The following is a 25,932-nucleotide window of genomic DNA, read 5'->3' as shown; positions in this document are numbered from 1 at the left end:
TATTTATTTCAGGTACTTATATAGCGCCGTCAATTTACGCAGCGCTTTACATATACATTGTACATTCACATCAGTCCCTACCCTCAAGGAGCTTACAATCTAAGGTCCCTAACTCACATTCATACATACTAGGGGCAATTTAGACAGGATCCAATTAACCTACCAGCATGTCTTTGGAGTGTGGGAGGAAACCGGAGTACCCGGAGGAAACCCACGCAGGCACAGGGAGAACATGCAAACTCCAGGCAGGTAGTGTCGTGGTTGGGATTCGAACCAGCGACCCTTCTTACTGCTAGGTGAGAGTGCTACCCACTACACCACTGTGCCACCCAATTATATTAGTGCCTTGGTGGTGGATCACATATAACTGGATTGTGCTCCTTGGTTTGGTATTACAAAACAATGGTTTTCTAAGGCATTTATCTAATTCTAAGAGCTTATTGTAAGACCTCTCTCATGAACTTTCCATACTCAAAACGTTTGCTAAGGACAAAAACTTTGACTGTACAATATCTCCAAAAATTATTCCATACTGCCGGCCAATGAATCCTATCAGTATAGCCAACTTAATTATCATGTTTGTAGCCTGCTTTGTTGCCACAAGGGGCCACGCAAACACTTCTTTTGAAAATTGTTGCCGAAACAACCCCTACTTGAAAGGCCTTGTCTCAGATCTCTACACATCTTTGATTAACTCAACAGGCTCCGGTCCACCTTCTTATATAGTGAAGTGGGCAACCGACCTAGGCAAAACCCTGACCAAGCCACGTGGACTAAGATTTGGTTAGCCCCCTCCAAATGCTCCCAGAACATCTTTGCCCAAGAAAATGCCTACAAACTTTTTTCTCAGGGGTACATAACCCTGGACCGCATGTCTAAGTTTACCCCATCAGTATCCCCCATGTGCTTCTGCGGCTATAGAGAACAAGGCACTCTAATTCATAAGCTACTTTTTGGCATTTCTTGCGCATAGAGCAGCCCATTGAAGTGAATGAAAAGAAAAAAGCGATCAGTGCTATAAAAATGCACTGATTGCTGTTTAAATGTCACTGGTAGGGAAAGGGTTAACACTAGGGGGCGATCAAGGGGTTAACTGTTTTCCCTAGGTGTGTTTTAACTGTAGGGGGGATGGGACTGTCTAGGGGGAGAGAGATTGGTGTTCATACATAGTATGAACACACAATCTGTCTTGTCTCCCCTGAGAGAACCGGGATGTGTGTGTTTACACGCATCTGCTGGGCACTCACATCAGCTCCAGGCACCGTGCTGTGGAAAAAAGGTGAGGCAACATAAGGTAACGCCGTTTCGCCAAACCATGCCATTCTGCCTCAGTAAAACTGCTGTGGCTGGTCGGCAACCAGTTAAGGAAGCAGCTTAATACAGATAGGTCTTTCTCTTCCCTTTTATACCTGGGGTCATTCCAGGGCCTATTGGTTATCACTGTTTGATTTATTGTGATTTTTCTTTGTATTGTATATCCTTTATATGCTTGCTAAGCCCAAGGTTAAGATTGAAAGATATCTGCATTAACATTCCTTCTTCTTTGCTGACTTAATAATATTTAGTTAAATACTCATTTACTTTGCTAGTCTGGCGTCTTTGCAATTGCATTCTTTCTTTGAATTATGTCGGAACCTAGAGTGTCAGCAGTGTTGGAAGGCTTGCAAGGTCAGGGCAACCTTTGGGGACAGTCATTTTCCAGCAGCCCTTACATGAGTGGCGCTACATTGATAATAAAGATAAACATGCCAGAAGGATACCAATTTGCTTATTAAGGTTTCTTTCATTTCATGAAAAATAGCGCAACTGTTTACAATTATTTATTTCAACGATTACAAATATTTTCAGGTACACGGATAGATTTTTAGTAAAAATCTTCTAATAGAGTGCTAGATGGAGAGTGGAGTGGAGTGTTTATTACCACTGCACAGAGATGATTTAAGGTCAGCCAGCAGACATGATAAATTATTTCCTTGAGTATATATAACTCTCATTTTGAAGGGTGTTAACTACATAGTTCCCTTGAGTTTCTACTGCTTGCCCCTGACATATAAAAAGTTACAATACATCATCAGTTATCATGAAAAACGCCACAGAAATCCAGAAGGAGTACAATCAAGTGTTATCACTGATAACTGTCCAGCTTGCATTTTGCTCTATCTTTTCGCACTATAACTAATGTTTATTATAGTAAAAGATCATATAATTTGGAGATCTATAGTCATTACATAAACTTTAATTTTATAACATCAGCATTGTAATAGCAATACAAATATAAACTTACTTTCATGTTATGAGTTCTGCCTGTCTGCTAGCAATCTCTTTCCAAAAATTCCTGAATTCCCTGCATGCCTTGCAACTTCTGCAACTTCTCATTTTTTTTGTTTTACTTTCAATTTCTAAGGACTACATATCCCATAAAACCTCCATGCCTGCAAACAGTGACTCCTGTACTTACTGTGTCTCCTGCAACACCTTCTCTCAGCACCTCTGTAGTTCAGAAGGCAATCTCTGTTAAATGTATGACACAACAAGGGCATATTCACAGAGCACAGTGACTATGAGTCACAGAATTCAAAGAAGTAAATGTGTGGGATTCTTCACAAAGTAGGTATTCAAACTTTATAAGTGTTCAGATCAATAGGAGTGGGCTAGAAATAACTGAATACACGTTGGAAATGAATATTTGATTTTAAATTTTGACCACAGATACACTTTACCAAAGGGATGACTAAGATAGGCTTTTAAACATTCATCTGCTTAATGTGGGTCTTTTTTATGTTATTAGTGAGGTTTGATGAACTCCAAACTATGTGGAGAGAATGAGGGAGTTATACTGAACATGTGCCATCTTAGTTACTCCAACATTTGCATGTCAATAACAAAAACAGTCAGATTTAACCCCCCTGGCGGTATTCCCGAGTCTGGCTCGGGGTGGATTTTACATACCAAAAGCGGTATCCCCGAGCCAGACTCGGGCTTGCATCGCAGGATCCAGGAAGAGATTACTTACCTTGTCCCCTGGTTCCTGCGATGTCTCCCCGCTGTGATCGGCGAGCCGCTGTGTCTCGCTTGATTCACAGTGCCGAGCTCCGTTCCCTGCGAGCGTTGCGACGCACGGGGACGGAGTTCGGCGGCAAATTCAAAAAGTGAAACACACAGTATAGATACAGCATACTGTAATCTTATAGATTACAGTACTGTATCAAATAACTACACATCCCCTTTGTCCCTAGTGGTCTGCCCAGTGTCCTGCATGCAGTTTTATATATATAAAACTGTTCTTTCTGCCTGGAAACTGGAGATTGTCCATAGCAACCAAAACTGTCTCTTTACATCAAAAGTGGTTTTAGACCAGCTAGAAAAAAGCGATAATAAATTATAATCACTTGCAGAATTGAGCGATAGTGATTTGTGGGGAGATCCGTCATCAAACACTAAAAGTAATAAAAGCTAAAATTCTGGAACTGAGCAAATTTCAGTGTTTTTGATTTGATTACATTATTATATAATTTTTATTATTATTATATTATTATGTGTTTTAATTATTTATAGTTATTTATTATATTATAATTTTTTATTTCATTTTTCAAACTTTATCATACCCGGGATGTCTACTAGACTCTTGTTTGGACAGATTTAAGTGAACTATTCCTAAGAATTACAGGCCTACAATATAAAACGCCAAATTTCTGTGCAAAATAATGGTACCGCTTTCAGCACCTAAAATCTGAAATAATCATACCGCCAGGGAGGTTAAAGTGGTTCTAAAGGCTGAAGCTTTTCACCTCATGCATTCTATTCATGAAGGTAGAAAACCTACAGTGGGCACCTCCCCCCTCAGCCTCCCCCCCAATACTTACTTAAGCCTGATCTCATCCAGTGTTGTGCAAAAGAGCTGCAGCTCTCCTGGGTCTCTCCCTCCTCATTGGCTGAGATGCAGAAACAGGAGCCATTGGCCACTGTCAATTACAGCCAGTGAGGAAGGGGGGGGGGGGCTGGGACAGGAGAGAGCACGTATGAGAGCCCCCATAGACCCCAAGCGGCTAAGGGGAGAGGCCCAGAGCGTTGGTGGGGACCTGAGAAGAGGAGGATCGGGGCTGCTCTGTGCAAAACCATATTTTTTTTTACATTGTTTCTTTGACAAACACTTTAAAGCTGAATTCCAGGACTTCAGACACTATGTAAAAAGTGCAGGTATACTATGAGTTAAGTCCAATGAGGTGCAAGCCAGCTCCTAGACTTATCTCCATTATTTACATCTGACAGGTTTATTGCATTCCTTGAGGAGACAACAGGGCTAAACCAGAGTGAGTGTATATCCTGTGATGCTGCCAGGCCCTTCCATCAGGCTGTGCAAAGTGGTTTGGAACTGTCAGTTAAGGATCTGATCCACCCGAAGGCGTTGGTGGGTGGATCAAATCCTTGACCGAAAGCTCTACTCTGGCTTTGCATTGACTGGGGAAAGGACTGGCGATGTTACATGGCATTGGACCCACTCCAGATTAGCTCCATCCCCAGCCTGGTCTGTGCTACAGCGAAGAAAAAACAAAGTCATGTGACATCAGATTGAATAAAGTTGTATGTAAAAAAGGTGCACAAAAAATAATGAAAACTACTATGCAATTACTGCAATATACTCAAAATGTGAATATATGGGTAGCTGCCTACATTGACATGTGTCCCCATACCTTTACAAATACAAAACAGAAAAATGCAGTGCTACCTGTAATTACATGTACATGTACATGCATTGCATGGATAACCTCACTGACAACCTGTTGAATAATAAATGCAAAAATGTGTAAAAAGCATAGAATATGCAAAATTGAATAAAATGAGGAGTGATGGTGAGACACTCTGTAGGTGTCCTGATTACCTTCTGTAAATATACCTTTAGATAACCAATGTGCTAATATAAATAGAACCAAATTTTCCCAATATAAATATCTTGTAACAATAATGGATGGTGTTACCCTGAATTAACAGATGTGGTTAAATGTCCGTCTCTAAATAAATAATCCTGAAACAGAAATTTACAGTCCTTTGCAACTCCTTAGTAAATATAGGATACAAACACAATACAAATAACCTTTAGTGTTAATAGTGTCACCCTCTAGTTGAATTAGCACATGTTCTTAAGTGACTGATTTAAAATGAATAATCCTAAAACAAAGCTTCAATGTGCATTCCTTTGTAGCTCCTTTGCTACTTCCATATTTACACACAGCAAGTTTTTTTTTTTAAATGTAGTTCACGTTTAACTGTGTTCTGCAATACCATGCAATGGCTAAACATGTGATTTACAATATATCATGTGAATCCTCCACTGTATTATTAACAGTTCACCTTTATACAGTATGTGGTACTATATAGCAATAGGGCAAAAGCGCATTCCCCTTTAAGTTGGGACCAACATATGCACTTTCCTACACATTCCTGGATCCACTCCTTATAATGTGGGATGCAAGGTAATTTAACTGTGCACTGAAACTAGTGAACAGAGATAAAAGCATATCAGTTGGACACTAGCCCCTAAATGAGCGTAAAAATATCAACTTCACCTTTCCCATGTTGTCACTTCTGGTGATGTGATGACGTCATTGGCAGAGCCAGAAGTGACATCATCCATGATCGGAGAGGTGAAGCCAATATTTTATGCTTTATTTAATGCATCAATAGTCTCAGACTGTTTACACAGCCATTGTAAATAAAATCTGAAACTTTCCATGACAAAATACAGTATTTACCTATACCAGCTACACATATAAATCACCTGATAAAAGACATCATATTCTACAATTTTAAAACAGACACCCTTTTTGGAAAGCTAGAATATTACAGGACTCCAAGACACAATTGATGGCTTTGATTTTAATATGCCATGCAGTGTTAGGTCATTGCTGTAAATAAACTGCATAATTAAACTCCAATTAGACAAAACCAAACTGTCACTACTGTTTACTTCTTTAAAAAAATACTGCTTGACAGTTTACATGTGAAACTTTGAGAAACAATTAGTGAAAATCTCAGAAAATTCCCAAATGAAATCTTTATGGTTGTCATAGCTTACTGCTCTTTGACCCATTGTAAATAAGACCAAAGATGCATCCTTAAGAACACAGTAAAGGGAAACTTTGCTGAGAGGAGCATGGAGGCTACTCTAGTTACAGTAATTTTAAAACAAGACTTCTTTTAGGGCCTTTAATGCATCCTCTCACGTTTGACAGCTTCTACATCACATCCAAGCGGGAAGACCATTGCATCTGCAGAACTTGTGGAGAGTATTCTAGGATGCCTGTGTACAGGCATTTTAAGGATTATTGATATTTTAAGGGTGAACCTCTGAAATGTAAATGATCTAAATGACACTGGAGGATCCATTATGGTCATGGTAGGCTTGACATAGAATAGTAACATAGTCAAATTAACATATACAGTATGTCATTTTTTTTCTTGATACAACATGTGAGATGAGCAATAGCTATAAAAAGTCTCTCAGCTAAAGAAAGAGAGCGCACTGCGCATATGTAAAGTTTAAATGGCCTGGAGTGGCTGCCAGAATTGTTTTTGTGGAGAGGCCCCCACAGCATGTGTAATTGAAGGAGGTACAGTATTTGAAACAGGCGGAGGGCTGGTATGTACTATTGATAAGCTATAGAATTTCACAGAGGTATTTTTGGAAAATCTTGCTGAAGGTGAGCATACGCCTGTATATTCCAAATACTTCAATCCTCCATCCTCTGGCTGGATCCTGGCTCTGCATGCACACTATCTGCCATGGCTTCCAGCATCAATTTCAAGGTGATGTATAATGGGAAAGATATAACATGGAAGACCTCCTCCTTATGTAGCAGTGTTTATTTAAAACATTTAAATAACCTAAAAACATTTAGAACTTTAGCAGAACTTCAAATTGAACATGAATTAGGATGATCAACTTGTGCTCTTGGGAAAGTCAGACAATAAAGTGGTCAAACTGTTTCTGAGCTGAACGGGCTACTTTGAAGTTTTATAAACATATTTAAGTTGTTTTGTTTTAAATAAACACTGCTACATGAGCTGAGCTCTTCTGTGTGATTTCTCTCCCATCACTAGGCACTCACAGACCATAAGTTGCACAGAACCTGTAAACAATGGGCATCTCTTTTGGGCACTTGGGGAAGATCTGCAGATCTATTTACACCTGAACCTTTAGGCACATAATAAAGAGGAACTGCACTGTAGTAGCTGTGCCCAAAAAGGAAGGCAAAGGGCAAATTACTAGTCAACAACATAGCAGATGGTTTCCCTGCAGTGATCAAACATTACTGACTTACATGCCTTCTCTTCACTGTGTCTCCGTGTGGGGGCAGCTATCTTTGTAGAGGCTAGAGGATTTTGCTTCTTCATGTCAGAGCCTCCAGTAAGGAGAATATTGAGCAGCACAGTAATGACATCACTAAATTTCATCCCAAATCGCCTGAGACTAGCAGTCAGAGGCAGCAGTGCCTTGGATTTCACGCTACAAATATACAACTATGAGGCTGATAGCACAGCAATACCTAGGCATACTTACATACCAAGCAGTGCATGAGGCTAACTGCACAGAAATGCCTAGGCACACTCACATACCAAGCAGTGCTTTGATATTTTTCAGGAGGAATTCAAGTCAAAAGGTACATTTTTCAGGGTACTAAACATTCTCTATAACATAGAAAACTTTTAATTTTGAGTTCAAGTTCACTTTAAGGCATTTAGGTAAAGATAAGCAGACATGTGACCCATTCCTGGTTCTTCAGGATTATCTAAGCAAGTCTAATACCATGTGGATAGCTTTTATAATCTCTAGTATTAAAGCAAGTCTGTCACAAATCTGAGCAATTCAAACTGAGCATATGATAAAAAAATGCATAAAGAAGTTACCTCCTGTAAAAAGAACACACCTCAAAATGGCCAGTAGGCAGTTATGTAAACAATATAGGCAGCTCATGTTAAAGTCTTAAAGTTCACCTTTTGCACAAAAAAAAGCTGTGGCCACAGGGAAAGACCAGGAAATGTGCTGAATCTTGTGTATTCTTGGGATGAGCTTAGACTTTAAATTCAATTCAACTTTTTCTTTAAAAAGCCTACTGGTTAACCCCCCCCCACCTCCTTCCTCCCCTTAAGAGCTAGTTTACACCAGCATTTGCCTTCTGAGGGGTGACCCAGAGTGGATTGCTTTTTAGGAGAGGCTTGACAGGGGAGAGGGGGGCAGCTGTGGCACAGCCCCATTCGGCTGAATTGGTAGGGTTCAATGAGCTGAACTGTCTGCCGAACACGACAGAAGGGTTAAATTCTTACCATGACCACGGCATGTGTACAGCCCCATCTGCTGCCTTTGCAGCTTAAGCAGGAGCAGTTGGGGATGGTAAACATGCAGCTCAACCGCATGTTTTCACCATTCCCCCAAACACAAGTGTTAATGTTCCCTAATGGTCTTTTATTGTAATGGATAGCTTCCTTACTAACTAGAAGTTTAAGGAGATGGGCAGAGCCAAGAATCAGAAAACATGCAATTCCACAAATCAAGCCTGGTTTTCAAATTGATGCACACATTAGATAATATTCTGTGTTGGAATTAACCTAGATTTGTAAAAGATTAAATTTAGGGATAGGAGAGTCTTAAACGACAAAAAAAAGCAATGCTCCCTTTTTGCATCAGTAATTGTTATATAATGACATATGTCAGATCAAACGTAATGTCAGTCAGCTCATTCTTTACTCCCTTTTAGGATATACATATGTATTCTATTGTGGTAGTATTACTGGGGTAAAGGCTAGGGGAGTGCTGCATTTTTTGGCTAAGAGTGTTCTTTTCATTTTAACAGAATATTAGATACACATGTATGCAATCAAATTTGTGTATTTTAAATATGTGCCACTAAATCAGTAGCATAGGCTGCATGTTTATACAGTAGGTAAAATGTTGGTAAGGTATTAAAAAAGTGCAGTAATCAGCCTCCTTACCTTAGTCATGTGTGGAATTGGGTTAAATCCACAAAGGTTGCATACAATCTGCTTGCATTCCGTACATGTATTAAAATTAGGAGGGTCCTTAGAATCAATATTTAGTTCTATCTTGCAAATAGGGCACAATGTTTTTGGCTCTGATATCTTTTCAGTTTTTTCGGCTTTTGTTTCTTTAACAACAATTTTAGATTCAGAAACCTTTTCGGTTACTTTCTCTTTAATCTTTTCATCAATTTCCTTTGCTAAAGAACTAGATTTGGGCGGTTCCACTTTTTTTAAAAGTTCTGGCTTGGTTTCCTTTTTTGCTGGAGGAAGTTTAGGTGATTGTGGATCCACTGCCTCTTTCACTGGTTTCTGTGGAGCAGTTGCTTTTGGTGGAGGGGTAGGCTGCTTAGAAGCTGGTCCTTGTGTGCTTTGTGTTTGAGAAATGGGTTGAGATGCTGTGGATATAAAGCTGGAAGCTTGGCTAAATATTGATGCTCCAAAACCAAAGAGTTTTCCAGTTACTGTTTCTTGCGGTGTTGTAGGCTGTACTTTAGGAGTTTCTGTGACACTCCCAAGATTTAGACTAAAACGTCTAGGTTGCTCTTGTGGCTTTTGGGGTTGGGTGGTTGGTTGTGATACTGTTTGGGGAGCAACAGGTTTATGTGAAGGACTAGATTTTGGACTGTTTGGCCCAACTGGCTGCTGTGTTGGTGGAACCATAGGTTTATGTGCAGGAGTGGGTTTAGGGCCAGGAGGTCCAGGAGTTTTTGATGTTTGTGGAACTGTAGGTTTATGGGAAGGGCTTGCCTTTGGGCTGCCTGGCCCCATAGACTGTGATGTTTGTGCAGTAGTAGGTTTAGGTAAGGGACTAGGCTTTGGGCTTCCAGGCCCAGCAGGTTGTGATGACTGTGGAACCACTGGTTTATGTGAAGGGCTAGATTTTGGGCTTCCAGGTCCAGCAGCTTGTGATGACTGTGAAACCACTGGTTTATGTGATGGGCTAGATTTTGGGCTTCCCGACACTGGAGTTTGTGATGTTTGGGGAGCCACAGGTTTGTGTGATGGGCTAGATTTTGGGCTTCCTGGCACTGCAGTTTGGGATGTTTGTGGAGCTACAGCTCTATGTGAGGGGCTAGATTTTGGGCTTCCTGGCACTGCAGGTTGGGATGCTTGTGCACCCACAGGCTTATGTAAAGGGCTAGATTTTGGACTTCCAGGCACTGTAAATTGTGATGTCTGTGGAGCCACAGGCTTGTGTGATGGGCTGGATTTTGGGCTTCCTGGACCAGTGGACTGTGAGGCTTGTGGGGCAACAGGTTTAGGCAAAGGACTAGGTTTTGAGCTTGCCACAGAAGGCTCTTTTGGAGTTTGCTTGCTATCAGCTATAGTGGCAGTCCTTTTTGTAGGATCTTCTTTTATGTCTGTAGCTTCAACCTTCTGGGGGATCTCTTGTGCTTTTACATTAGATAAAGAGGATTGTTTTAATTCTTGCGCTGGAATGAATACTGGTGTGTTATTCTTTTGTTTGTTTCTGTCTTCTGTGAGTTTAGGTCCCATCTCTTGTAATGCAGCAGATAGAGGAGCAGATGTGGAATCAGTCTTAGCTAAAGGCTTTTGGGAAGATTCATGGTGTGTTGTCTCAACTGGTAACCTCTTTTCAGTTCCAGATGGTTTGGTTTTATCCAACACTGCAGTTCCTGTTTTATTTTCCCCTGTCTGTTGATTAGACTTAGTTGGTGAGCCAGACACAGATGTCTGCTTGGTTAATAATGGTGGTGCTTTGGGTCCTTGCTTCATTGTTTGGTCTGGCACTGGAACTGCTTCCTTCTTTAAAGGAGGGGCAGATGTAGCTGCTGCTGGAATTGCAGGTTTTAGTTTGACTGGAGGTGGCATGGGTGAAGGAACAGCAGTCATATCCATACCAAGAGCTCTCTGCATTTGACAATTCAAACAAAGCCATTCGTGTTTCTGTTGAAACAAAAGGAAAAGGCATGCATTAATGTAAACAAATACCATACCTTAATATAAAATTCTATAGACAAAATCTGTAAGTATAAAAACAAAATAAAAAAAAACCTATGTAATGAACCAAACTTAGAATTATTAATATGGAATCTCTTTTTAAGCTGGTAAAATTAATGGATCATATAGTAAAGCCGCACTCAATCAGAAAATGCAATAATAAACGTTATTATAAACAAGATAAAAAAATTCATGAAATCTAGCCATGCTGATGAGTTTCAGCCAGACATAGCCTTAATCACAGCTAGCTATGTAACATCACACCACCTTTATATAAAAACTAAAACCCTACCATACAAGATTACAAACATGTGGGGGGGGGCATGTCCGAGCCGCCGAGAGAGATGGCTGCTTGATTCCTCTCCTCCTCGCTCTACTAGGTATCTATCGCGGCTAATAGTGACTACTCCCACTTAAGGGTGAACACCCCCGGTTCAGTTTGCACCAAAACATGCGAACAGGCAAAAAATTTAGATGAACACACAAACACTGTTAAAGTCTATGGGACATGAACATGAAAAATCAAAAGTTCTCATTTTAAAGGCTTATATACAAGTTATTGTCATAAAAAGTGTTTGGGGACCCAGGTCCTGCCCCAGGCGACATGTATCAATGCAAAAAAAAGTTTTAGAAACAGCTGTTTTTTCAGGAACAGTGATTTTAATCATGCTTAAAGTGAAACAATAAGAATGAAATATTCCTTTAAATATCATGCCTGGGGGGGGGTGTCTATAGTATGCCTGTAAATTTGCGCAGTTTTCCCGTGTTTAGCACAGCAAAATTACATTTCTAAAGGAAAAAAGTCATTTAAAACTGATCACGGCTGTAATAAATTGTCGGGTCTCAGGAATATAGATAATACGCACTGAAAAAAATGGCATGGGCCCCCCCCCCCAGTCCATTACCAGGCCCTTTGGATCTGGTATGAATATTAAGGGGAACCCCGAACCAAAAATTAAAAAAAATTGCATGTTGGTCCCCCAAAAATCCATGCCAGGCCCTTCAGGTCTGGTATGGAAATTAAGGGGAACCCTGCACCAAAATCCATACCAGACCCTTATCTGAGCACGCAATCTGGCAGGCTGCAGGAAAAGAGGGGGGGACGAGAGAGTGCACCAGGCCATATGCCCTCAACATGGGGAAGGTGCTTTGGAGTAGCCCCTCAAAGCACCTTGTCCCCATGTTAATGGGGACAAGGGCCTCATCCCCACAACCCTCCCATATAGGCGGAGCTTTTGCAGCTTTTTTTTCTTTTTTCAGCTTGTCGGCGGCGTGAGATGATTTACATTGCGGGACATTTTTATTTTTTCATTTTTTAATAAAGGGCTTGTCCCAAAGTGTCTCCTGTCTTTTTTTTACTATTTTTGACACTTTTTTTGTGAAATGGTAGGGGTATAATGTACCCCTTACCAATTCACATAGGGGGGGAGGTTGGGATCTGAGGGTCCTTTTGTTAAAGGGGGCTTCCAGATTCCGATAAGCCCCCTGCCCACAGACCCCCACAACCACTGGGCAAGGGTTGTGGGGATGAGGCCCTTGTCCTCATCAACATGGGGGCAAGATGCTTTGAGGGGCTTCTCCAAAGCACCCTTCCCATGTTGAGGACATGTGGCCTGGTACATTTCAGGAGGGGGGCGCTCTCTCATCCCTACTCTTTTCCTGTGGCCTGCCAGGTTGCATGCTCGGATAAGGGTCTGGTATGGATTTTGGGGGGGACCCCTACGCCAGTTTTTTTTAATTTTGGTGCAGGATTCCCCTTAAAATCCATCCCCTTATAATCCATACCAGACCTGAATAATAATACAAGTTCAGCTTGTAATCAAACCCCTGAAACCAAAAGATTTAAACGCAATTCTTAAAGAAATATGAATGGTTCCCTGCCATGATTAAACAGATTTTTAAAATGTTTTTCTGACAGGCAGCAGGTCAGAGATATGTACAATATTAACCCATCTGACTTAGAAAGAGTTTTGCAACATTCTATAGGAAATAGTCTTTGGATGAGAATTAAACAAATATGTATTCAGCCTCTTATAACAAGGGACATATTACTGGAATTATTGTGTGTTTTATATGGTTCTGATGTTACTATTCATGGGAAGTTCCAACAAATGCAAAGTGAATCTCCCTATGAATTGTCACACAGGATAGCTACTATTATGGAATTATTGGTCGGTAATAATCTTGCATTTGAGCATGGAGGCTTGGTACATATGAGTATGGTTCTAGATGCTTTGCATGAAGATATCAAACAAAATATTTTATGTTACCCCAAATCCTCATGATTTAAAAGACATATTGTTGAGAGCAGATCATTTATGGAGAAAGTCAAATGAGCAGGCTGTCAAAATTGATTTAGCCACATTGTTTAGGACAAATAATGAACATAAAGATCAGAAGATAGTATCTAATGATAACAGCAAGAGAGGAAACACTGGGTCAAATATAGGTGATGTTAACATGAAAAACAGAGTTGATCAAAATAATAATAAGAAAAGTTCCAAGACCTGGATAACATTTTCTCAGTTAAAGGGGTTGTAAAGGTAAATTTTTTTTTTTTTAAAATAACAAACATGTTATACTTACCTTCACTGTGCAGCTCGTTCTGCACAGAGTGGCCCCGAACCTGGTCTTCTGGGGTCCCTCGGCGGCTGTTTCAGCTCCTCCCCGCAAGCATTAACCACCTTAATGCGAGCTCCCTCGCATGGTGGTGAGTGCTTGCGGGCGCGCTCCCGTGATACAGCCGGCGGCTATAGCCGCTCGCTGTATCACTCGGCCCCGCCCCCCGGCGCGCCGCGTCATCGGATGTGATTGACAGCAGCGCGAGCCAATGGCTGCGCTGCTTTCAATCCATCCACTGCAGCCAATCAGCGACCAGGCTGAGCTGCAATGAAGATGACGAGAATGAGCAGCGAAGATTCGAGGCGTCAGGTAAGTAAAACGGGGGGGCTGGGGGCGGCGGTATTGTCAAAAGTTTTTTCACCTTAATGCATAGAATGCATTAAGGTGAAAAAATTTTTACCTTTACAACCCCTTTAAAACAGAAATATGACCACCTGAAGATTGAGTATGATAAGATGAGAATAGAACATGACAAATTATTGGAACAATTAAAGAGGTTCCAGGGTGTCATAAATGTGGACACAGCAGGAGGTGTACATTTTCAAGATCTGTTTTTGAATGCAAATAACACTTCTCTGGCAGTGGGAGAAAATTAGCTTCAAACTGTAAACATGTAAATAGTAATTTGTTTTAACTTCAAACAATGTTTAACCGCTTCAGCCCCAGAAGATTTTACCCCCTTCCTGACCAGAGCACTTTTTGCAATTCGCCACTGCGTCGCTTTAACTGACAATTGCGCAGTCGTACGACATTGCACCCAAACAAAATTGACGTCCTTTTTTTCCCCACAAATAGAGCTTTCATTTGGTGATATTTGATCACCTCTGCAGTTTTTACTTTTTGCACTATAAACAAAAAAAGAGTGTAAATTTTGAAAAAAAAAAGCAATATTGTTTACTTTTTGCTATAATAAATATCCCCCACAAATCTATAAAAAAAAATATTTTTTCCCTCAGTTTAGGCCAATATGTATTCTTCTACATATTTTTGGTAAAAAAAATCGCAATACGAGTATATTGATTGGTTTGCACAAAAGTTATAGCGTCTACAAAATAGGGGATAGTTTTATGGCATTTTTATTATGAATTTTTTTTATTACTAATGATGGCGATCTGCGATTTTTATTGGGACTGCGACATTATGGCGGACACATCAGACACTTTTGACACTATTTTGGGACCATTGTCATTTATACAGCAATCAGTGCTATAAAAAATGCACTGATTACTGTGTAAATTACACTGGCAGTGAAGGGGTTAACCACTAGGGGGCGATGAAGGGGTTAAGTGTGTCCTAGGGAGTGATTCTAACTGTTGGGGGCGTGGCTATGTGTGACACGACACTGATCACCTCTCCCGAATACAGGGAGCGTTGATCAGTGTCCTGTCACTAGGCAGAATTCTTCCTCTCTGTGAGACGATCGCGGGTATTCCTGCGGACATCAAGTTCGTGGGACCCGCGATCACACTCATGAAGGTCCTGGCGGCGTGCATGCGCCCGCAAAGCGCTTCTTAAACGGCAATGTACAGGTACGTTAATCTGCCTGTATGTGCCCTTCTGCCGACGTATATCGGCATGAGCCGGTCGGCAAGTGGTTAAGAAGCAGGACACATGCATGAGGCTTTTATTTTATTTTTGGTTGAATAATAATGATTTGATTTGTTATATTTTCTGTATTTTTGGATGCATAGAATGCACTTTTTGGTTAAGTTCTATTGGCAGATAGCATGTCTAATTTTATTTGTTTTCTTTTTTTAATGCACAATAAAAAAATTGTACTTGCCTATGCGTTTTACTTCAAATGACAGTTTGGGAGTAGGCAGTTACATTTTAAAAAATACAATGTAAAATTAACAAGGGAGACCAACATCTTTGATCTTAAAAAAACTATGGGATAATGGTGTTGCAACTTGCCCAAATAAAAAAAAAACATAATAATATTATTCTTGATATCGCTAGAAAAAAAAGCCTTTGAAAATTCATTTGCAATAACTCCATCAGTCTCACCAGCAAAGCAGCTTTATTATTATCCCATTAACCACTTGAGGTCCAGGCCATAGCCTAATGACGGCTACAGCGTGGACCTCAATTTCTGGGAGGCCGTCATGGGACATCCTCCCCTGTGCACAGGGTGCGCGGTGTGCGCGCTGTGATCACCGAGTCACGGAGACTCGGATGATCACAGATCTCCCGGCCCCTTACCATGTGATCAGCTGTCAGCCAATGACAGCTGATTACATGATGTAAACAAAAGCTCGTGATCGGTTTTGTTTTCTCCTCACGCTGACAGCGTGAGGAGGAAAAAAAATCCGATTACCGGCTTATGTCAAAGGGACATCGGTCCCGAAGAGAAAGGAGGCACATATGCATTATCTGTGCCTGCAAGTGCCTTCTGTCATTGCCACCTGCCAGTGCCCACAGTGCCCAGCAGTGCCACCTATCAATGCCCACAAGTGCCACCTATCAATGCCCACAAGTGCCACCTATCAATGCCCACCAGTGGTGCAAATCAATGCCACCTAGCAGTGCTGCCATCAATCAGTGCCCAATCAGTGCCCATCACTGCCACCCATCAGTGCCCATCACTACCACCTATCGGTGGCCATCAGTGCCGCCTCATCAGCATACATCAACGAAGGAGAAGAATTACCTGTTTGCAAAATTTTATAACAAAATTTTAAAAAAACATAATTTTTTTTTTTTTAAATTCTCTCTTTTTCAATTTTTTTAACAAAAACTAAAAACCGCAGAGGTGATCAAATACCATCAAAAGAAAGCTCTATTTGTGGGAAAAAAATGATAAAAATTTCATTTGGGTACAGTGTTGTATGACCGCGCAATTGTCATTCAAAGTGCGACAGCGCTAAAAGCTGAAAATTGGTCTGGACAGGAGGGGGGTTTAAGTGTCCAGTAAGCAAGTGGTTAAAGAAGAAGAGAATTGTGCGCTGCATTTCGAGATTTCATAACTTGCCACGTTACAAATGTTAATTCACCATTACGAACGCTAGTTTACAAGACTGACCGCTTCTGGCTCGTCCTTGCTTTGGAGCATACGTGTTTGTACTTTGGACTTTTGTCTGACGGACTTGTGTACACACGCTCGGAAAATCCGACAACAGACATTTGTCCGCAGAAAATTTTAAAACCTGCTATCCATCATTTGTCCGCGGAAAATTCCCGACAACAATTGTCATCACATATTTCCCGTCGGAAAATCCGATTGTGTGTACGAGGCTTTAAACTGAGTAGAATATAGTATGTTGGGCTGTTTTCCTAAATTTATAAGAGGGGTGAGTTAAATTCATCACTCTAGTCATGATTTGAACTCGGTTGAATCAGTTTTTTATAATATGCTGAAGGTTATGACATATATGGATGTAAAGAACTTTCTTTCATGGCGATGATACTGACAAGAATTTCCACTGCTGATTTGTCTGGACAGATGATCTGATAAACACTGATGTCAGGCTGATACTATCTGAACCATCGTGTGGTCCCATTCAGGTGGCATTATGGACTAAATGATCCAAGTAACTGCTCTATTGAAGGCAATTTGGGGTCGGTCTACACCAAATTACAAAGAAAGCAAATTGTGGCTGGCAGATGTTTCATTTTGGACTTATGATGAAGAATGCTAAAACTGAACATTTCATCTTTAAGAATGAAACCCCTGAGCCTGGAAAGAGAAAACCTTGGGCTTATGTGGATTGGAGCTCCCAGAGCATAATCAGTGAGATGGTGAGAGATGTGATAAAGTCAGACTGAAAACTGGACTGTGACATCAGCTTGTGTTTGCGCAAAATTCAAGATCTTGATGTGATATACTGAAGAAATGGCAAGCTTTGAAATAAGGCCTAACAGCTATACGGGCCACTGATGTTTACCAAATCCTTTTCCAGTCATGGTCTAAAGTTATATCATCTAATAACTGTTTCATGGGGATATTTTAGAGACTGGTGAAGAGAGATGTAACCAGTCTTAAATTACATATTTTATATGAGCCATTGTAAAGCATTTAGTACCTCAAATCGTAAGGATATGTTTGTTTGATTTATGGGTCAGTTCTTGTACTTAGAACTGACCCAAGTGGGGGTATATGTTGTAATATGTTGGCCGATTTATGTAGGATATTATATTATAATATAGTTACACATACAGTACAATATTGACATATTGAGAAGACCAGAATTCAGTTGATAATGGTTGAGTTGCCAATTCAATTTTAACATATCAAAGGGGCAGCTGATAACCCTTTGATATGTTGATCTTATGGAAGTCTACCTAGGTATGTGAGGTATGGCCTGTTAATCTAATTGAAATTGAGAAGAAAACAGATCAGTTTTCTTCTAAAACTAACAAACTAATCGGGGTGTGTCAGAACAATTAGTGAGCCACACTCTTTGGGTTTCATATTTAGGTGTCCGTTTATGAAGCAGTGAAATCTATTCACTGCTTCGTTCTCCGGCATTCACTGTGAAGATCTTTCTCCTCTGTGTGCCAGTTTATGAAGCTTTGTAGATCGCTTCACCTTTGGAGGAGTGAAGAGATCTACAAATGCTTTCAACAGTGGAGAACGGCTCCTGATACTGGAATCTCGTGAGACTTTACGAGATTACAGCACCAGAAATACAGAGATGTCAGTTTATTAAGCAGTGATAAATTATCACCGCTCAATACACTGACAGACGGCGTGAATTACTGTTAATAAAATAATGAGTCCCCCTACATTATATACATATGTATACACACACACACACATTATATATACATGTATATACACATACATTATATATATATACATATACACATTATATGTATATATGTATATATATGTATACACATAAATATGACAGGGGGACATGCTTACAGTGTTGGGGGGTCTGAACGAGGCATAAAGAAGTTAAAAATCTTCCTCCTTCCCCCTCAGATCCCCCAGATTTCCTCTTCACTCCCCGATTCACCACCTCTGAGCTGGGGAACCTGGGAGTGTGAATTCTGACTCAGATCGCCAGTGAAGCAGTGAGATCACCGCTTCATAAACTGGCCATTACTGTGTCATTCATGAGGATTCTCCGCGTGTAGAGATATTCGGCGGGAGAACAAGTTCAAACATGTTCTCCCCCGATTATCACTGTTTCATAAACTGTTTATGGACTGTTATCAGCGGCGATCCTCGGGATCACCGCTGATCACTGCTTCATAAACGGACACCACAGTAAGAAAAGGAAATTAGTACACCCTTACAACTTTAGTGCAGGTAGATTAATGGTAGGCTGAGGCCATTTGTGGTTAACTATGGGCCAGCAGTGTTCTGCGATTCTGACATAAGCGGTGGCAGTAGGGGCAGATGGGGAGCTGTGATAAGTCCCCAATTGTGCCCCAATTGCTTCATACCTTCTTTTAGGGAAGTAATAGGGACCAATTGGTTTTGAAAGGTTATTGGTCAGAAACCCCAGGAGTATGGAATGTTGTGGTCTCTGGTTTCAAAGGGTACATTGTTTATATATTTAAGCATGATAAAGAACCATATAAGTATTTATTGATGGTAATAAGACTTAAGGGAGTATTCATGGAAATGGTGGCTTTTCACTTTGATTAACAATAAGATCAAAGAGTATTTTGTTGGGTTGTTGGGTTGACCTAGCAGAACCCCCCCCCCCCAGTGTACTAGTATTTTTAGGGGGACGATTCAAGCCGGCAATCAGTCTTTTCATTCTCCATAAAGGTGACAAAAGGAATTGGGTTCTCTGAAGGTGTATGAATGCTGCACAAATAGCCTGTCAACTATTTTGTCATCTGTTGCAAGTATCTTATGGACTTTGTTATGTCTGAAGTTTCAATAAAGTGCATCTCTTTGGAAGAAATCGGGTTACTGCTGGAAATTACTCACATTATAATAATCATCCCAGCCACTACTATATCACTACAAGCATGGCGCAAGGGAGGACTCCCACCCATAAACCCCGCTGGAGCCTCAGGCAGCGGAGGCACAAGAAGATATGTCAGATATGGAGGAATCCTCTCATGAGTCCTCAGCTGCACAAGGACAGGCTGCTGACAGGTAAGCGGGCTGCCCTGTCCCCTATACAGTCTCCCAGCAAGCCTCCCTCAGCTAAAAAAGTTACATGGAGCTGCCATCTTAGAAGCACAGGCAGATAAGGACACTGAGAACCATGAAGCACTGGCTGCTTTCCCTGCCTCAGAAGCGCCTGCCTCTGATTGGACCTTAAAAGCCATGCTGCTTTCCTTGCAATCTGGGCTACAAAGTGAAATGCGCTCCTCTATCTCACATCTTGCCGCCAGGCTAGACTACATAGAGGAATGCAAAGAGCATGTAGAGGAACAACTAAGGGATGTCCACGACATCCCACAACGAAAGCCCACAATGAAATGCTGGATGCCCACAACATCCATGTAGAAGTGATCCGCAGGCTACAACTCAAAGTCGCTGATATAGAAGACTGATCTTGGCATATTAACATTAAGAGCTTACTCCCCAAGACATTCTGATTGAGAGAGCACACAAAATCATGAAGCCTAAGCACCTGCCTGACACGGTCCCCTAGGATGTACTGGCTCGCATACACTTTTACCACATTAAGGAAAGACTCCTCAAAGCCGCTAGAGACGCCTGTACACTCCCGGCACCATACGCTGCTATCACACTATCCCAAGACCTATCAGCAGCAACCTCCCCAAGGCGCAAGGAGTTTGCACCGGTCATGTCTGCTCTCAGAGACCACAACATTCCATACTCCTGGGGTTTCTGACCAATAACCTTTCAAAACCAATTGGTCCCTATTACTTCCCTAAAAGAAGGTATGAAGCAATTGGGGCACAATTGGGGACTTATCACAGCTCCCCATCTGCCCCTACTGCCACCGCTTATGTCAGAGTCGCAGAACACTGCTGGCCCATAGTTAACCACGAAAGGCCTCAGCCTACCATTAATCTACCTGCACTAAAGTTGTAAGGGTGTACTAATTTCCTTTTCTTACTGTATATGAAAACCAAAGAGTGTGGCTCACTAATTGTTCTGACACACCCCGATTAGTTTGTTAGTTTTAGAAGAAAACTGATCTGTTTTCTTCTCCCTTACTTATTGTTACTGTTGCTTTCAGGTTAAACACAGTGTATATTTTCTACCTGTTTGCTTTTTGTTATAACTGATTCATCAGACACAAGTATCCGGTCTGTGGACCTAACACTATGGTACTGTCGGTAGTAGTCCTTCTCTAGTCGATGTTCACACCACCAATTGAGACCTATCATGGCCCTAGTTCTCGCAACCATCAACTTTAAGGGGCTTAACAGCCCATTTAAGAGATCTAGGCTCTGGATAGAAGCGATCCCCCAGAAGATGGACATCCTATGTGTACAGTAGAGCTGCATGATTCTGGCCAAAATGAGAATCACAATTTTTTTGCTTAGAATAAAAAGATCACGATTCTTTCACGATTCTCATGATGTAAAATCTTTCACATTATACAAAAAAGTTGGCTAACTTTACTGGTGTTTTTTTTTTTATTCATTAAAGTAATTTTTTCCAAAAAAATTGCATTTGAAAGACCGCTGCGCAAATGCAGTGTGACATAAAATATTGCAACAACCACCATTTTTTTCTCTAGTGTGTCTATTAAAAAATTTATATAATGTTTGGGGGTTCTAAGTAATTTTCTAGCAAAAAAAAAATGATTTTAGCTTGAAACCAACTAATGTCAGAAAAAGGTTTAGTGCTTAAGTGGTTAAACTTTTTTCATTTACACACAAAGTCTATTCCATTGACAAATTGTTACAATGTTTATACTTAAGTTAAAGGGGTTGTAAAGGTAAAAATTTTTTCACCTTAATGCATTCTATGCATTAAGGTGAAAAAACTTTTGACAGTACCGCCGCCCCCAGCCCCCCCGTTTTACTTACCTGACGCCTCGAATCTTCGCTCCTCGTCCTCGTCAGCTTCATTGCAGCTCAGCCTGGTCGCTGATTGGCTGCAGTGGATGGATTGAAAGCAGCGCAGCCATTGGCTCGCGCTGCTGTCAATCACATCCGATGACGCGGCGCGCCGGGGGGCAGGGCCGAGTGATACAGCGAGCGGCTATAGCCGCCGGCTGTATCACGGGAGCGCGCCCGCAAGCACTCACCACCGTGCGAGGGAGCTCGCATGAAGGTGGTAAATGCTTGCGGGGAGGAGCTGAAACAGTCGCCGAGGGACCCCAGAAGACCAGGTTCGGGGCCACTCTGTGCAGAACGAGCTGCACAGTGAAGGTAAGTATAACATGTTTGTTATTTAAAAAAAAAAAAAAAAATAACTTTACAACCCCTTTAAACTGATAAAGAATGTTTTGATACTTGGCAGACTGCCCAGTTTTTCTCTTCCTTTCTTTTGAGGGCTGTGGCTTCAGAAGAACAGAGAGAATTCTTTGCACAGAAAGAATTGTGAAACACTTTAGTCAAGATCGTGATAACGATTCTTGACGATTAATTGCGCAGCTCTAGTGTACAGGAGATCTATTTTGCACAACATAAAATGCCTAAGTGTTATCACAAGAGATTACCTCATCCGTGTTTTGCCAATGCTGATCAAATGGAAAAAGGAGTGATGATAGCTGTGAAAGATTCAGTAGCATTCCAAGTCCACCAGGCTGAGGCCGATCCGGTCGGTAGATATCTCATTCTATCAGCAACCTTTAATGACACCCCTCTGGTGATAGCTAATATATATGCCCCAACACGCATCAAAAGCAGTTTTATGTAACTGTATTAGGGAAATGACATAACTTTCCCAAAGACCGCTTACTTATCTGCAGTGATTTTAACGATATAGCAGACTCCAAATTAGACTCCTCTAGCGCATGCAGAAAACGACCCACTGCCCTAGCCTCTATTATTCAATCTGAAGAACTATATGATCCTTGGTGGTGTCTGCATGGCTCATAGAGGGACTACACTTTCTTCTCAAATGCACAAAGGTCCTATTCCAGGATTGATATGTTCTTGGCACACAAATCTATTTTACAGTCCATTTTTGCAGCAAACATTGGCATTATTACATCGTCAGACCATGCCCCAGTGACCATTACTCTCTCTCCTAACCCAGCTCTGAAGCCTACCACTCTATGGCGCTTAAATACCTCACTCATAAATCACCCACGCTACCAAGAACAGATCAAATTTGAGATTACGAGTTATTTTCAAATGAACACTGATTCGGTCCTAGATGACAGTTATGGAATGCTCATAAATGCTATATGAGAGGTTTCTTTATCAAAATTGGTATCCATGAGAAAATAATGTGAGCCGAGACCACTTCCTGACTTCTTGATAAAATCACGGCAATGGAACAGAGCAACAAAACCAACCTCAATGACCGTGACCTAATCGAAATGCAACAGTTTAGAAAAGAAGTCCGGGTGCATTTGCAAAAAGATTTAGCTTTTCATATCAAACAGCTCCGCCTCAATGGGTATGTCTATGGAAATAAATCTGCAGCTGAGCTGGTCAAACAGCTTGAATGCAAAACTGCACATTCCAGAATACCCAATATGAAAATGTCTCTTGGAAACCATGTTAGCAACCCCAAGGATATTGCGAACTCTTTTAGCGAATTCTATTCCAAACTATATAACCTACAGTACATACATCCCCTGCAGACCCTGCTCCCTGCGCCAAATACATTTGTCAGTTACTAGATTCTATCCACCTCCCCTCTATTAGTGGTTAAAGTGGTTGTTAACCCTTTAGGACCACTTTAACCTAAATAGGCTTACCTGTAGGTACTGGAAATATCTCCTAAACCTACACGGTTTAGGAGATATTTACCATATACGCTTACTCCAACGTCATTGATGCATGCACACTGAAGAAAGGGTATGATCACGCAGTTTCTAAGGGGCTCGTGCCATGAATGACAGCTCCCGCATGACATCATGTGACTCTGGCTAGTCACAGAGCCTGAGTCCATGGTCCTGGAAGGAAGAGGGGTGAAGATGGATACGACCACCACCAGGGATATTGCGGACATTGCGGGCTTCATTTGCAGGTAAGTGGCACATAATGGGCTAGTATGCGATGCATACTAGCCCATTATGCTTTTATTTTGCAGGGGAAAAAACAAGGAAGTAAAACCCATCAGGGTTTACTTCCTCTTTAACCCTTTTATGAGGGGAAGACTTTTCACATTTTGTGCCAAAATGTTTAAAGAGCCGTAGGTGAGTCAGAAGCATTGCAACAGATTGTAGGGACCAGGTCTGCATGGGATACAGAAGACTTCATGTAGGGGTAAGGAGGAAAAGGAGAGGGGAAAGAAGGAAAAGTACAAAGAAAAAAATAAGCAGTAAAATAAAGAAGTATTTTTGACTTAGGGCAACACAATATTGATAAATATCAAGTGTATGCTCAAATAATTATTGCCTGAAAGGGAATTGTTCAAATGCAGGGCAGATCCCCTGGCCTAGGAGTGAGAACCTGGGGGTAGGGGATGCAGTGGCTGCTTCTTGTGGCAACCAAGGCATTGACAACAAATTCCACAAAAAAGGCTGTGCTCATAGTCATCTAAATAATAGCTGGAGAGCCAGCTAAACACTTATGGTGCAAAGTCTCACCAGACCAACTGACATAATATATAGTGGAGAAAGGGGGGGTAGGAAAGTAGGGGAAAGAAAAGGAACAGGTGGGGTGCGAATAAGTGATAACATATCGAAAGACCAAGACTATTGTCAGATATAACCAGGTTTCCCGGTCTATGAGAAGGCTTAGCCAGTGACAATCAAGATTATACAGTATGTCACAAAAGTGAGTACACCCCTCACATTTTTGTAAATATTTAATTATATCTTTTCATGTTACATCACTGAAGAAATTACACTTTGCTACAATGTAACATAGTGAGTGTACAGCTTGTATAACAGTGGAAATTTGCCGTCCCCTCAAAATAACTCAACACACAGCCATTGTGCAACAAAAATGAGTACACCCCTAGGTGAAAATGTCCAAATTGGGCCCAAAGTGTCAATATTTTTTAGCCATTATTTTCCAGCACTGCCTTAACCCTCTTGGGCATGGAGTTCACCGGAACTTCACAGGTCGTCCTCTTGGTGGAGCTGGTGGATGGTAGAGACCATGCGCTTCTCCATCTTCCGTTTAATTATGCCCCACAGATGCTCAATAGGGTTTATTTAGGTCTGGAGACATGCTTGGCCAGTCCATCACATTTACCCTCAGCTTCTTTAGCAAGGCAGTGGTCGTCTTGGAGGTGTGTTTAGGGTCGTTATCATGTTGAAATATTGCCCTGCGGCCCAGTCTCTAAAGGGAGGGGATCATGCTCTGCTTCAGTATGTCACAGTACATATTGGCATTCATGGTTCCCTCAATGAACTGTAGCTCCCCAGTGCCGGCAGCTCTCAGGCAGCCCCAGACCATGACACTTCCACCACCATGCTTGACTGTAGGCAAGACACACTTGTCTTTGTACTCTTCACCTGGTTGCCGCCACACATGCTTGACATCATCTGAACCAAATAAGTTTATCTTGGTCTCATCAGACCACAGGATATGGTCCCAATAATCCATGTCCTTAGCCTGCTTGTCTTCAGCAAACTGTTTGTGGGCTTTTTTGTGCATCATCTTTAGAAGAGGCTTCCTTCTGGGATGACAGCCATGCAGACCAATTTGATGCAGTGTGCGGCATATGGTCTGAGCACTGACAGACTGACCCTTCAACCTCTGCAGTTCCCAAAGACAACCTCTGGATATGATGCTGGGCACGTGCACTTAACTTCTTTCATTGACCATGGTGAAGCCTGTTCTGAGTGGAACCTGTCCTGTTAAACCGCTGTATGGTCTGGGTCACCATGCTGCAGCTCAGTTTCAGGGTCTGGGCAATCTTCTTATAGCTTAGGCCATCTTTATGTAGAGAAACAATTCTTTTTTTCAGATCCTCAAAGAGTTCTTTGCCATGACGTGCCATGTGGAACTTCCAGTGACCAGTATGAGAGAGTGAGAGCGATAACACCAAATTTAACACACCTGCTCCCCATTCACACCTGAGACCTTGTAACACTAACAAGTCACATGACAGAGGTCTATAAACATTGAGCTTAATGAACATCTACTGGTTGGAGTAAATCGTAATCAAGGAATATTTTGGGTAATGATGACCAAAGTAGAGATCCAAAAATCGGTGTGAGAAGCACCAGTTATCCTGTTACCAGAAATGAAAAAGATAAAGTAATAACCAGTAAATGCGGGCCAAGCAGTATATATGCACTATTTTAGTTAACCAAGAAACACAAATCTGTGCATGGAATGGCTTAT

General features: G+C 41.4%; 1 protein-coding gene across 9 annotated transcripts in view; it reads right to left on the bottom strand.

Annotated features, from left to right (window-relative positions):
* The window catches only part of PCLO (piccolo presynaptic cytomatrix protein), a 547,854-nt gene that overhangs the window by 359,421 nt on the left and 162,501 nt on the right, over positions 1 to 25,932 (bottom strand). For all 9 annotated transcript variants that reach the window (XM_073619550.1, XM_073619551.1, XM_073619554.1 and 6 more), the window contains exon 3: positions 8,989 to 10,944. In XM_073619550.1, coding sequence (XP_073475651.1) covers positions 8,989 to 10,944 — 1,956 coding nt within the window. The remainder of the gene's footprint in view (positions 1 to 8,988; positions 10,945 to 25,932) is intronic.

Source organism: Aquarana catesbeiana, linkage group LG03 (genome assembly GCF_042186555.1).
Source record: "Aquarana catesbeiana isolate 2022-GZ linkage group LG03, ASM4218655v1, whole genome shotgun sequence".
In the NCBI taxonomy this organism is placed as follows: Eukaryota; Metazoa; Chordata; class Amphibia; order Anura; family Ranidae; genus Aquarana; species Aquarana catesbeiana.
The sequence above is the reverse complement of the archived record's forward strand: the minus strand, read 5'-3'. Positions and strand labels throughout refer to the sequence as shown.